Source organism: Enhydra lutris, unplaced genomic scaffold, assembly GCF_002288905.1.
Source record: "Enhydra lutris kenyoni isolate GAN:26980312 unplaced genomic scaffold, ASM228890v2 scaffoldscaffold1, whole genome shotgun sequence".
Classification (NCBI taxonomy): Eukaryota; Metazoa; Chordata; class Mammalia; order Carnivora; family Mustelidae; genus Enhydra; species Enhydra lutris.
Genome location: NW_019154085.1, coordinates 73,691,213 through 73,704,372, shown reverse-complemented (window position 1 = coordinate 73,704,372; position 13,160 = coordinate 73,691,213). Strand labels below are relative to the sequence as shown.

Genomic DNA, 13,160 nt, shown 5'->3' with positions numbered 1-13,160 from the left:
ATTTTCAAATTTCAGACATTCCAAAATCCCAAACCCAAATCATTTCAAGTCTGTTTCTTTTCTTTGTTTACAAAATGAAAAGTTTCACTTGGGGGAACTCTCAGGTCTGTTGACTGAAATGCCATTTTCAATGGAATTGTCCATTCGATTATTATTTGAAAATGCTTACTTGTAGGCTCAGGATGATGGTGTTTTTACTCAAACAAGACAAAAGACATAAATGCTTCCATCACCACCTACAACGAGGAGGTGGCCTCTTTATTCATAATGAAGGGTTAGTTAAAAACATATCACCCAACAACTCAAGGAATGACGCAAAGTGTTGGAAAGCCAGCTCAGTAGATTGAGCATGGCTCAAGGAACGTGTCCGTTGTCAAGAGTGTCTGTTTCTGAGGATTCCTGCCAACTGACTTTTGAACATTTCGAATTAATTATAAGATCTTCAAGTTTTCAAGGAAAGGCACCAGAACTAGCTTCTAGTTAAACAATGTCACCTGCTTAAAGTCAGAACTCAGAGCCTTACAAATGTTGACTACTCCTAATCAGTTGCTTACTTATGAAAGGTCAGAAGACTACATTGGTTAGAACCCTCACCCAGTATTTTAGTTTCCAAAGCGACATCTATTGATACTGTTTCCAAAACCTCCCTTTCCTCTTTTTTGGTGGTGTCACCAGATTTGGTTATAAAAATAAAGACACTAGATTGGGATACATCATTAGCGTGTAAAACCTCATACAACCCCTATTTCTCTCAGCTATATGCCCATTTTTCAAATTAAGTCTTTCCTCCACTTAAAAAGAACTGTTTCACAGGCCTCCGAAGGGTTTATAATGCAGCAATACCACGGGTCATTTAATTAAATGAAAAAAAATCTGAGTCAGTTGCCAGCATCGGCAAGCTGGCAGGCGCAGTGACGCAGTACTGAGGAGCCTTTGGAGGCTCAGGTAAGGTTTTCTCCAAAGACGTAAATGAAACTAATTTTGCAGTGGAAGCATAGCACTAAATGCTACTCTCTCCTCACAAAAGCCTACTTAACATTGTGTTGACAGTCTCCGGGCTGCTACGGCAGGGCTATTTCTCATTAGTCTTTTTCCAGGGATGTCTGGAAATGCATGCACCCAGAGGTGACACCAGCCGTGTCTGTTAGTATTTGATATTTAGGAAGAAAATTGTCTGGGAGACCCCATTAGGTGTCACGGTCCTAAAGGTCATTAAAGTAACCAAAGGGTTAATAGTGGAAGCAGTGAGTCCATTAATAAAACATGCTTGAGCACCTCCAGGTAGCCAGCATGAAGCTGGGCACTGTGCATCCAGCCATGAGCAAGGCTCCATCTTCTGCTCTTCCCCAAAGCTTGTCAATGGATGGGAAATAGAGATATTGAGTAAATAATCACTCAGGGCACCTGGGTGGGTCAGGTGGTTATGCGTCTGCATTTGACTCAGGTCATGATCCCAGTGTCCTGGATCAAGCCCTACATCTGCTCCCTGCTCAGCGGGGAGCCTGCTCCTCCCTCTCCTTCTGCCTTCCCCTCCCCGACTTGTGCTTGCTCTCTCCCACATGCTCTCTCTCTCAAGTAAATAAATAAATAAAATCTTGGAAAGTAAATTAATAATCACTCATTATCAACTACAAGATGCAAAATGCTATAAAAGGAAAGCACAGGACAGTGTATTATCTCACACTTCCTCCACTCAAAAACATTTATTGAAAAGTGACTGGTCTGGAAATCAACTCTTACAGTATGATCTCCAGAAGGATGCTAAGACAATTCAGTAGGGGGGTGGGGGATAGCCTTTTCAAATAGTGCAGGGACAGTAGAATATCCACTGCAGATGAGTCAAGTCAGACCCCTCTCACCGAACCCCAGAATCACCTCAAAGTGGATCATAGACCTAATCGTAAGAGCTAAAACTACAGAAAACTCAGAAGGAAACAGAGTGTAAATCTTCTGGATTGGATCTGGCAGTGATGTCTTAGATCTGACACCAAAAGCACAAGAAAAATAAAATAGATAATTGGACTTCATTAAAATGTAACACTGCATCTGAAAGGACACTCTCAAGAAAATGAAAAGACAGCCTACAGGATGGGAGAAATTATTTGCAAATCATATCTGATACGGACCTGACATCTAGAATATATAGAGAATTATGAACAACTCCTAGAAAGACCACCCAATGTTTAAAAAGGGCAAAGGATCTGAATACATATTTCTTCAAAAATATATACAGATGGGCCATGAGCACATGAAAAGATGCTCAACATCAGTCATCATCAGGGAAATGCAAACCAAAACTGCAGTGAGATAGCACTTCACGGGGACCTTTTAAGATTTATTTATGTATTAGAGAGAGAGAGGTCACAAGTAGGCAGAGAGGCAGGCAGAGGCAGAGAGAGAGAGGGAAGCAGTCTCCCTGCTGAGCAGAGAGCCCAATGGAGGGCTCGATCCCAGGACTCTGAGATCATGATCTGAGCCAAAGGCAGAGGCTTAACCCACTGAGCCACCCACGTGCGTGGGGACCAGCTTTAATTCAAAAGACAGACAAGAGCCAGCGCTGCGGACGATGTGGAGAAATTGGAACTTTGTACACTTCTGGTGGGCACGTAAAATGGTGCCGCTGCTTTGGAAAACTGTGGCAATTCCAGGAAATATGAAACGTTAGACTGGGCATGTGGCCCAGCAGTTCTGCCTCTAGGTCTATCCCCGAGAGAAATGGAAACATACATCCACGTGGAAACTTGTACATGAACGTTCTCAGCAGCATTACTCACCAGAGCCACAAAGTACAGACGACCCAACTGCGTATCAGCTGAGGATCAGATAAATAAAATGGGGTGTAACTATACAGTGGAATATCATTTGGCCAGAAAGAGGGATGAAGAGCTGCTGAGTGCTGCAAGAAGGAAACTTGAACACAAAATGCTCTGTGAAAGCCCATCACAGAAGACCACGGATCATTCGATTCCATTTATATGAGGGTGCAGAAAATATAAACAAAAAATAGACTCGTGGTCACCTAAGGCTAGGAATTTGGGGGACAATGAGGAGCGACTGCTAATTGGTATGGGATTTCTTGCTGGGGTGATTAAAAATGTTCTAAAATTGACTGTAGTAATGGTTGCACAACCAATTGTGAACTGAACCCCTCCCCCAAAAAATAGTTCTGTGCACCAGAAATAGTATTTAAGTAAATAAGAAAAGCTCAGACAACTCTGAGAGCTCAAGATTGAGTAACAGAATAATATTTTTAAAGGAACATTTCAGACGAAGACTACTGCAACTCACAAGATCCATTCCTTCCTCCCCCTGGCACACGTTAGTCTTCTCCAGATCCTGGTCCCCTTTCCTGGTATTTCACATTTCACGTTGCAAGACAAAGACGAGCAGAGCCTGTGGGAGTCAGTGACCTCCTCACCGATTCAGAGAGATTTCCCTCAGCATCTCCCTTTTGTCTTCCTGTGAGCCTCAGCAGCTTGTGATTTCTGTTCTACCCACTCCCACCCTCATTCATAAGTCCGAAGGATGCTGGCTTTTTCAACATCTCCAGACCAAGGGAATGCCTTGGATCTGCCCTCGTGACCTATGTAAATGCCAAAAATGATGCAGATGTCACATGTTATCTCTATAGAGGAAAGACCTAACCTACTTTAAGACAGTAATGCATTGGGTTATAAACATTGGAGAGGGTATGTGCTATGGTGAGTGCTGTGAAGTGTGTAAACCTGACAATTCACAAACCTGTACCCCTGGGGCAAATGATACATTATATGTTAATAAAAAAGACAGTAATGCAGGGAAATGTCACTTCTTAAAGCCCGACCTGACTCGTGGAGAGCAGACAGAGGGACATGCTTGATGGAGTAGAACTGGCCGTTGTTTGTTCAAGAACCCACGTGAGCCCCAATTCCAGTTGATCGGTTCCCTTTTCATGTCTGCCCAACAGACATATGTCACTTCTTTTTCTTGAAAAATATACCTAAATTTTCCAAACATTATCATATCACAAAGTTTAAAGGCTGGGAAGGAGGTGAGAATGGGAAACTACCACATCATCCATCCCATGATAGATAAACGCTCAGGATTTTATTAATGACAGAACCTTGTTGAGAAACACATAGAGTTGTCAAACCAAAACCCCACCCTGAAAAATTAACACAAATCGTTTCTATTTAAAATCAAACTGCTTTAAGGATCTTTTCTAATCTATTCCACCTTCTTCCACTATAAAAATAAAGCCTACATTACTTTTGTGGCAATAAAACCTATCCCCTTCCCCTTGACTTGTACCCAATTCCCAGTGACCTGAAGACTTAATTTAGTGGCCATTACCTATATCTGAAGGCAGATTTTGGCCCCAAGGAGTTGCGTGCTATAAAGTTCAAACAAATTCGCTTACAAATCTCATAAGAAGAGGTGAAAATACTTTACTTCTCATCATAGATAAAGGGAAAAAAAAGTACATGTAAAGACTGATTGTGATTTGTGAAGTGTTCAGTTGGTAAAAATTGGATCATTGTGGCAAAGTGTTTGACAAAGCACCTGTAAACTACTCCAACATAATAAAGCAAGCTTCTCTTCCCTGATTCTAGGCGATTTTTGATCGGAACCGGAAAGATGAACTGCCCCGATTGCAGTTGGAGTGGATTGATAGCATCTGTATGCCTTTGTATCAGGTAATCAGGATCTGGGAGGGCCCACGTGTCCCGACTGAGCCGGGAGAGAAGGGCATATGTACTCCACGAAGGTTGAGCCTTCCGAGAACCTCCAGGATATGGGCATTGCTAAGAACTCTGGCTGTGGTCCGTCTCTTCTCAGGATTTAACTGTCTCCTAGGAAAAGCTGGTGCCAGGAGGCCAGAGGCCAAAGTTTTCCTTCTAGGACATAATGTCCATGGACCTTGAGGCCCTCCTCTCTAAACCAGGGTTAATCATGTTTTATCTCAGTAGTTCCCAAGCTCTGTCCCAGGGAACACAAGGACCCAGAGCCACAGCCTAATACATATCTCTTCAAAGAGAGCCCTCAGGCCCCACAACTAGGGAACCTGAAGGCTCAGAGAGTCCTTTAGGAAAGAAACACATTTAACCTTGATTCATTCCACATTTCTCTAACATCTGACTGTGGGGGTCTTTTCCTTTTCCTTTTCCTTTTTCTCTTTCTTTCTTTTTCTTTTTTCTTTTTGCAATTTTTCTTTTACTTCTGTGAATATCATGTGAGACACAAGAGCTCCAGGAAACCATGAAACGTGGTTTTCTGGCCTGGTCCCATGGTCTGGGCCACAGAGTTTTCAGAGAACCTTCCATCTTCAAAGTCGGCCTCTCTGAGATGCGTGTGACAAAGGCTGAGCACTACATTCTGAGCAAGGTGCGCTGTGCCTTCCTGCTCTGCTGTCTGGGTCTCAGGCCCCTGCTCCTGGCAAGGAGACGAGTGTCACCGGCTTTGAATGTGCACGCTTCACATTTTGAGTACAGATCAGGGTTGGCTTCGGTTAACACCAACAGTTCAGTGTACATTGGCTTTTAATTCTACTACTAAGCGTTTGCTTTCATGTGTAAAACCTGGCGAGTTCTTTTCCCCTACCCGGCTCAATCAGACTGAGCTGCTTTTCTAACTTCAGACTGAGAAGCACACGCAGGGAACGTAAAACCGCTGGAGTTTCTCACCCTGTGCAACTCCATTAAAAACACAGTATTGTTTTTTAAGGACCTCACAACCATTAAGTTTCAGGCTTATCTACTACTTCGTTTTTAGTACTTTTAGGAGCTGCTGAGTCCTGTCACATTACGCTAAAAAAGAAAAAAAATCTAGAATACTGTCTCGAAGATGGAAATGTAACTTTTTAGTGACTACAAACACCAAAAATAAATTCATTTCTTTGTTTTATGTTAGCCATTAAATACATGATAGCATAAAAATGAGACAAGGTTTTAATATAATCTAAAATAGATTATTTTAGGGGCACCTGGGTGGCTCCGTGGGTTAAGCCTCTGCCTTCAGCTCAGGTCATGATCTGATCGGGTCGTGATCCCAGGGTCCTGGGATGGAATCCCACATCCGGTTCTCTACTCAGCGGGGAGTCTGCTTATCCCTCTCTCTCTGCTTGCCTCTCTGCCTGCTTGTGATCTCTCTCTCTGTCAAATGAATAAAATATTTTTTAAAAAATTTTAAAAAATAAATGAAATAGATTATTTTAGTTTTAAATGGCACATAATGTTCTTCTGTTTAATAATGAACAACGGGGTGAAAAAATCAGGAGTGATGTGTACTGTATTATAAGAGGATTTTAACTCCCTTTTCTTCCTGTCCACTCCTCCCATCCTTACTCCTCTTGGATCTCTGTTATTGGGCCCCTAGGTATAAAGCCCATAGCTGTTGGGTCAGATATATCTTGCTTTGCCAAATTCACCTTGACTATCCATGTAGAACTATTTGTAATTTATTCCATTCCCTTTGCACAGTTATGCAATAAATGGGATGAATTCTTACCATGAATAAATTCATTTTACTGTGGGTAAAGTTTAGGAGGATGAAGACTTGTAATTGCATGACTGATGAATTTTGAGTATTAGTTTGCAAAGCTACTTTGGAATGGACCCAAAGTCCACACATCCTTCCTATGTGATTAGTTATAGTAAATTCTGGAAAGCACTCTCATGTGCTTTTCCATGCTAATTTCATTGTTTGGGTACTGATTCACAATCATTTGGGCTTATTTTATACTTCCTCTCAAATACTTTGAAATCTTTAGGTTAAAAAGGAAGCTGCTTGAATTTAAACTGGAAACAACACTTCCCAGAACTTAGGGAGTAACATTACCACATCAGATTATCTTTCATTCCTGATTTTCCTCACCTGTTTCACTTTACTACTTCTCTGTGAGGTTAGATATGTCTGCTATTTTTAATCCACAGAAACTTAAGTTACAAACACTTTAAGTGACACTCCCACCAAGCTAGAGTTGTGTTTCACCCATCTGTGGCCTTGGTTTTGATGTAGTAGCCTTTCGACCACCCATTCCACCTCTGTTAGACATTTCTTCCACAATCTTTTTGTATTAAACTGATGATAGAATCTTGGCATTGTGAAGAGGAATGTGGAGGACCTCTTTGGAAAAGTTTGTAAAAGTTCATGTTCATTTCTGCTGCAGTATCTTCTTAGTTAACAAAGCATGAAAATCCTGCTCATTGTTTAATGTATTATCATCACTTATTTTTAAAAATAACAGAGAGGGGCACCTGGGTGGCTCAGTCAGTTGAGCATCTGGCTCTTGATTTTGGCTCAGATCATGATCTCAGGGTTGTGAGATTAAGTCCCACGTTGGGCTCTGCTCTCAGTGGGGATTCTGCTTAAGATCTCTCTCTCCCTCTTCCTCTGTTCCCTCTCTTACCCTCGCTCACTCTCTAAAATAAATTTAAAAATCTTTAAGAAATAATAATAAATAAATTAGTAAGTAAAAAAATAAAAACAGATTTTATTTGTAAATTATAACTTCTGTGAATAAGTCTTTGAAACCAATATTTCAAAAAAGCCCTCAAGCTGAAACTTTGTCAAGCAGTTTTAAGTATCTTCTCTAAGAGTCCCTATTTTGCCCCATTTCATGCAGTTGGGGGTTTGGGACTTGTCTGTTATTTAAGTGGGTAAGCTGACATTAACTGTCAAGCTCCCGAAATGAAATGGAATGTGTCAGTGGGCAGGAATCACCATCAGTACAAAGATACAAAACCTTGACGAGACAATTCACCAAGCAAGGAACGTCATTGATGTGACATTAGTCGTTGAGGCAAATGTCTGCAGGAACTCTTGTTGCTGACAGGCCAATTTGAGGTCTTGACCATGAATGTGTAATAATGAAGAGTCTGAGAGGATAGAAAACACATGGGAAAGTATGCAGGTGGTAGGCATCCCCAAAAGAGACTGATCTGAAATGACCTGGTCTGAATCGTAGAGCACAGGAATCCAGGGTGGCCTTGCTAGGTCAGTCTGGGCACGGGGCAAAAGAATACAGAATAGTATATAGGAGACAAAGAACTTTCCTTTTTATGGCCAGGGCCCTGATCTCGAGGTGGAGCAGTCTGGGTGGCAAGAAGCCTCATGTGGCGCCCTAGGCAAACAGATACTTGTGGAGAGAGCTGGAACGAATGCCAGAGCTGGAACGAATGCCTGTGCTGGGGGGAAGCAGCGTGGAGAGATGCCCTTTAGGAAGGGTGGAAGCTAGCCGAAGCACTGGCAGGGGACTGAATGGCAGGATACAGACCAAATTTGGAAGTGGGTGAAGAGGCAGCTGAGCAGTAGATACAAATATGGTTTTGGGACAGTTTTTTTTTCTTTGAATTTTTTATTTAGATTCAATGGAATTAACATATAGTGCATTATTAGTTGCAGAGGTAGAATTTAATGATTTATCAGTTGCATGCACTACCCAGTACTCATTACAACAAGGATGCCCGTCTCCCAGTTCCCCGTCCCCTCCGCCTCCCCTCCAGCAACAACTCCGTTTCCTGGAGTTAAGAGTCTCTGTGGTTTGCCTCCCTCTCTGTTTTCATCTTATTTTATTTTTCTTTCCCTTCCCGTTTTTTTCTTAAATTCCACATATGAGTAAGATCATTTGGTGTTTGCCTTTCTCTGGCTGACTTTCTTCCCTTAGCATAATGCCCTCTAGTTCCATCCACATTGTTGCAAATGGCAAGATTTCATTCTTTCTGATGGCTTAGTAATATTCCAGTGTGTGTGTGTGTGTGTGTGTGTGTACCACATCTTCTGTATCCATTCATCTGTCAATGTTGATGGACATTTGGTTCTTTCGATAGTTTGGCTATTGTGGACATTGCTGCTACGGATATTGGAGTGCAGTGTGTCTGAAGGTCACTACATCTGTACCTTTGGGGTAAATACCTAGTAGTATAATTGCTGGGTCGTATGGTAGCTCTATTTTTAACGTCTTGAGGAACCTCCATGCTGTTTTCCAGAGCGGCTGCACAAGCTTGCATTCCCACCAACAGTGTAGGAGGGTTCCCCTTTCTCTGCATCCTCGCCAACATCTGTCGTTTCCTGACTGGTTAATTTCAGCCATTCTGACTGGCATGAGGTCGTATCGCATTGTGGTTTTGATATGTATTTCCCTGATGCCGAGTGATGTTGAGTATCTTTTCATGTGTCTGTTGCCCATGTGTATGTCTTCTTTGGAGAAATGTCTGTTCATGTCTTTTGTTTCTTGGGTGTTTAGTTTGATAAGTTCTTTATAGATTTGGGGGCACTAGCCCTTTATCTGATAAGACATTTGCAAATATCTTCTCCCATTCCATAAGTTGCTTTTTGAACTTCATTGGCTTTCACCGAGTAAATTGGTTTCACTTTGTGGTTTTGAAAAGGTTGTGTTTGTCAGTTATGAATATTTTCAAGCACTTTCCTCGTTCATTTCTAGTTTGCTGAGTTATGTCCCTCTGAGCTGGGGGTAGATTATCACTATTCCCAGGCGCCTGAAGGGCTACTCATTTGTGTGCCTAGGTGGGAACGCCCGCAAACTACATTTTGGACGCCTGCTGCATTTAAAATTAAAACTCATCTCTGAGACAACTTCACTTTCCAGCCAATTGGTTCCTATGGTGAAGGAAAACCAGGCTAACTCCTCCAGTCCTCCTAAAATCTATTCATTAGGAAGTGACCTAAGTAATCTAGTGATTGACTGGAAGTGACTGAGAGAAAATATATAAAAAAGTATATCAACAAAGCAGTGCATAGGGAAGAAGCATGCAGAGAACACGCCCAGATCTGTGACTAGTTATGGAGTTGGGAGATACGACACACTTGTATACATATATTTACATGTGCGTATATAATTCTACAGAACTTGCTCATCTTTTTAATCTGATGGCTCCAAACTTTTCTTTAAAGAAAATGGAAAATGGTCCTCACAGGCAGAAGTCATGATTTATCTGTGACAGCATTTTAATCAGGAAGCATATAGGAAGTCGAGAGTGGGCAGGGAAGCATCAGAGCGTGTGCCCCAAGAGGAGACTAAAGCCTGGTTAGTTGGCTCTGTCCTAGCAGGGTATCTTGAAGGAACACATTGACATCTGATTCCCGTGCTTTCTGCTGTCTTTGCACCCTGCTGGGGATCCATTAGCCTGCTGCTCAACATCTTTGGAGGGAGAAAAAATAGAAAGGAAGGAAGAAGACAAAGAAAAAAAAAAAAGACACCATCAAACTTTGAAGTCATTGCTGCACCAGCCTTAGGGGTAAACAGAAAACCTGATGTGGCAACATCACACTGAGCTTCTCTTTGCAACAGCAAGCAACGTTTCTGCCCTTTGTTTTCATTCACAACTTAATCAAACCTCAGTGTACCTAGAATCTCAATGATGCGCAGAGGTGTTATAAATCTTCTGTTGTTAAGGGTTGAGGGATTTAATTTTTATTATGAACGTAATCATATTTTCAGCGCATCCCAAACAGGTTCTTGATTTGGCTTTTTTCACAGGCATTGCCGAAGGGCTTGACCTGGACAGGGTCTAGCCAGAATAATTCCCTGTCTCCATCAGAGGAAGGAAGATTCTGCGAGAGTATTGCCTCTTTATAAAAATGCCATCGGGCTCCTGCAACAGGCAGAGCTGATGTTCTGATTACAGTAGCTTTTGACTTTTTTTCTGCCTCCAGTTGTAATTGCTGTTTTGAAAAATACATTCACCTGATACAATTATTAATAAGCTCTCTGAAAGAAGGAAGGAAAGAATCTTTAAAATATAACTAAAATTGTAAAGAATGGGAATTAGAATTGATACATTGGAAAAGAGGCTATAAAGTGCTAGGATGATTTTTCTGGACTTTTTAAAAAGTTCTTTAAAAACAATTTAAAATTCCCCAGATGGCTCATGCCTTCTGTCTAATTTTTCAAAAAAGAATAAGTAATGAACTACGGAGTGACTAGTTAGAATATAACTAATTATATTCTATAGTGACTAATATAACTAGTCACTCTTCCTCTTAAAAACCTATAAGAAGGGGCGCCTGGGTGGCTCAGTGGGTTAAAGCCTCTGCCTTCGGCTCAGGTTATGATCCCAGGGTCCTGGAATCGAGACCTGCATCGGCTCTCTGCTCAGCAGGGAGCCTGCTCCCCAACCCCTCCCCGCCTGCCTCTCTGCCTACTTGTGATCTCTGTCAAATAAATAAATAAAATCTTAAAAAAAAAAATCTACCTTTAAAAAATTAAAAAAAAAATCTAAAAAAAAAAAGAAAAACCTATAAGGAATAGAACGTGGATACAAGGAGGAATTATTTCATCAGACACTTTTTTTTAAAAAAAAGGATACCACCCAAATCAGTTTTCTATAAATATTTTCTCTACAATATTTAGTATCCTTGTGGATGAGAAGAAGAGATAGTTAGGGCTAATTTCTTACTAGTCTTTACAAGGAATGACATTGTGTGTAACTCAAAAAAAACGAGAGAGAGAGAGAAATAACTTCCTACATTCTCTATAATTTATCCATCTGGCTCCACTTTTCCTGGTATTTGGGGGAGGGGAGGCAGTCAGGGACTGGTACTTAAACTTGACAACTAAAATATCACAATTTTTTCTGGTTAAAACCGAAGTGTGAATAATTCCGAACCGAAGCTATTTCTTCTTCCCTGCGGCCGTCTGGGGCCAGGGGGGCTCCCCTCTCCTTGTGAGCCCTCCGGGAGCATCCGGGAGAGGGACCCAAGCACACATGCTGCTTGTTAGGTCTAACCAGGCTCTGAGAGGTGGCCAGTCAGGGCTTCGCATGATTCCTTGCTGGCCTCTGTGACGTGCACTTGGTGCAGGCCCTGGCCACTGGCTGTGGCTGCTAGCGTCTCCCGGTAAGCCCCCACCAGCTTCCTCTAGTCAGATCTAGTCAGCTGCTTCTCTCGTCAAGTGCTCAGCTCCTGTGGACCACCCACGAGCTCCCAGCTACTTTCTCCTGACCCCGCGGTCCACACAACTTCCTCCGTCCTTTCTAATAAGCTATCTGAGGGCAGTGCCTGCTTGTTCTAGGAAAATTCTGTCATTTTCCTGAATTAGGCTCTGAGAGTCAAGAAACAAGCCCTCCCTTGACCGCCCCCCCCCAGGCTTTGTCCCCCAAGGTACAGAGAGCCAAGACACTCACTTCTCTTTTTCCCTTTCTCACCACCACCTCCCCCTTTCTGTTTCTCTCCATTCCCTCTTTCTCTTCTCTCTTTCCTGCTCCTCCTTCTCTCCCTGCATTGCTGCTTTCCCCCTGCCGCCCCCCCTCCCCAGCGTGGAAAGCTTTTTAACTTCTTTTTTTCTTGTCTGATGGGAGCTACCCTTATATGGTCTCCCCTGTGCTGTCTGCACTAGAACTTTGTGGTCAGACTGGGTGATCTGACGTAGTCAGATTTGGTTCTTAATAGGTCAAGGAGAATTCTGGGATATAGACACCCCCTCTCGCACCACACAAAGCTGGCATTCAGGATTATAGTCTCTCAACGCCAAACGCTGACAGTTTGCTGTTTCTGACAGGAACTGCCATTTGCCTGCAGGAGGGGCGCCTACTGAGTTAATGGGTGGGAGGCCACGGGCAATGACGATTCAAGCAGAACAAAAAACACATGGGTTTAAGATTTTCAAAATATTGTCCTTGTCACATATTTTATACCTAAATCTGAGTGCTGATAGTAAAACCCGTTTGCTTCACAATTTTCCAGGTCCTATCAGTCAAATACAAATGGCAGAGAAATGTGAACATTTGGAAGTGTCCGTCTTAGGCAGTTCTAGGCCCTTCCACAATGGCCTGTCCTCCAAACTTTGGCCAGTGAGCTTCCTTTTAAAAAACTGGATCACGGCTCTCCCTGCTTAAAAACCTCGAGTGAGGTTACCATCTGTAAGATCCCTTCTGGATTTCTTGCTTTGGTGTTTTGGGGCACCTTCCTGAGGCCCCCGACCTCTTGGCCTCATCTGCCGGTGGCTCACCCACATCCTCAGCCAGGCGCCCTTTGTCCCAAAGCACAGGACTCCCAGCCCTCTTCTTCCCTGGCCTTTGCTGTTCTTCCTTCCCTCTCCTTTCTATTGGAAAAGCTTTCCTCCCCCTCGATATTTCTGTGGCACTCTGTCTGTCTCTTCATAACCACGCATTAACGCTCCATACTGTGAGTGTCTGGCGGGCTGGCTGCCTTCCCCGGTAGAC

At 42.7% G+C, this 13,160-nt stretch overlaps 1 protein-coding gene across 1 annotated transcript in view; it reads left to right on the top strand.

The window, feature by feature from the left end:
- The window catches only part of LOC111142610 (phosphodiesterase 11A), a 392,040-nt gene that overhangs the window by 357,813 nt on the left and 21,067 nt on the right, over positions 1-13,160 (top strand). Inside the window, exon 19 of the mRNA XM_022495917.1 lies at positions 4,593-4,676. Within this exon, the coding sequence (XP_022351625.1) occupies positions 4,593-4,676 (84 nt within the window). The remainder of the gene's footprint in view (positions 1-4,592; positions 4,677-13,160) is intronic.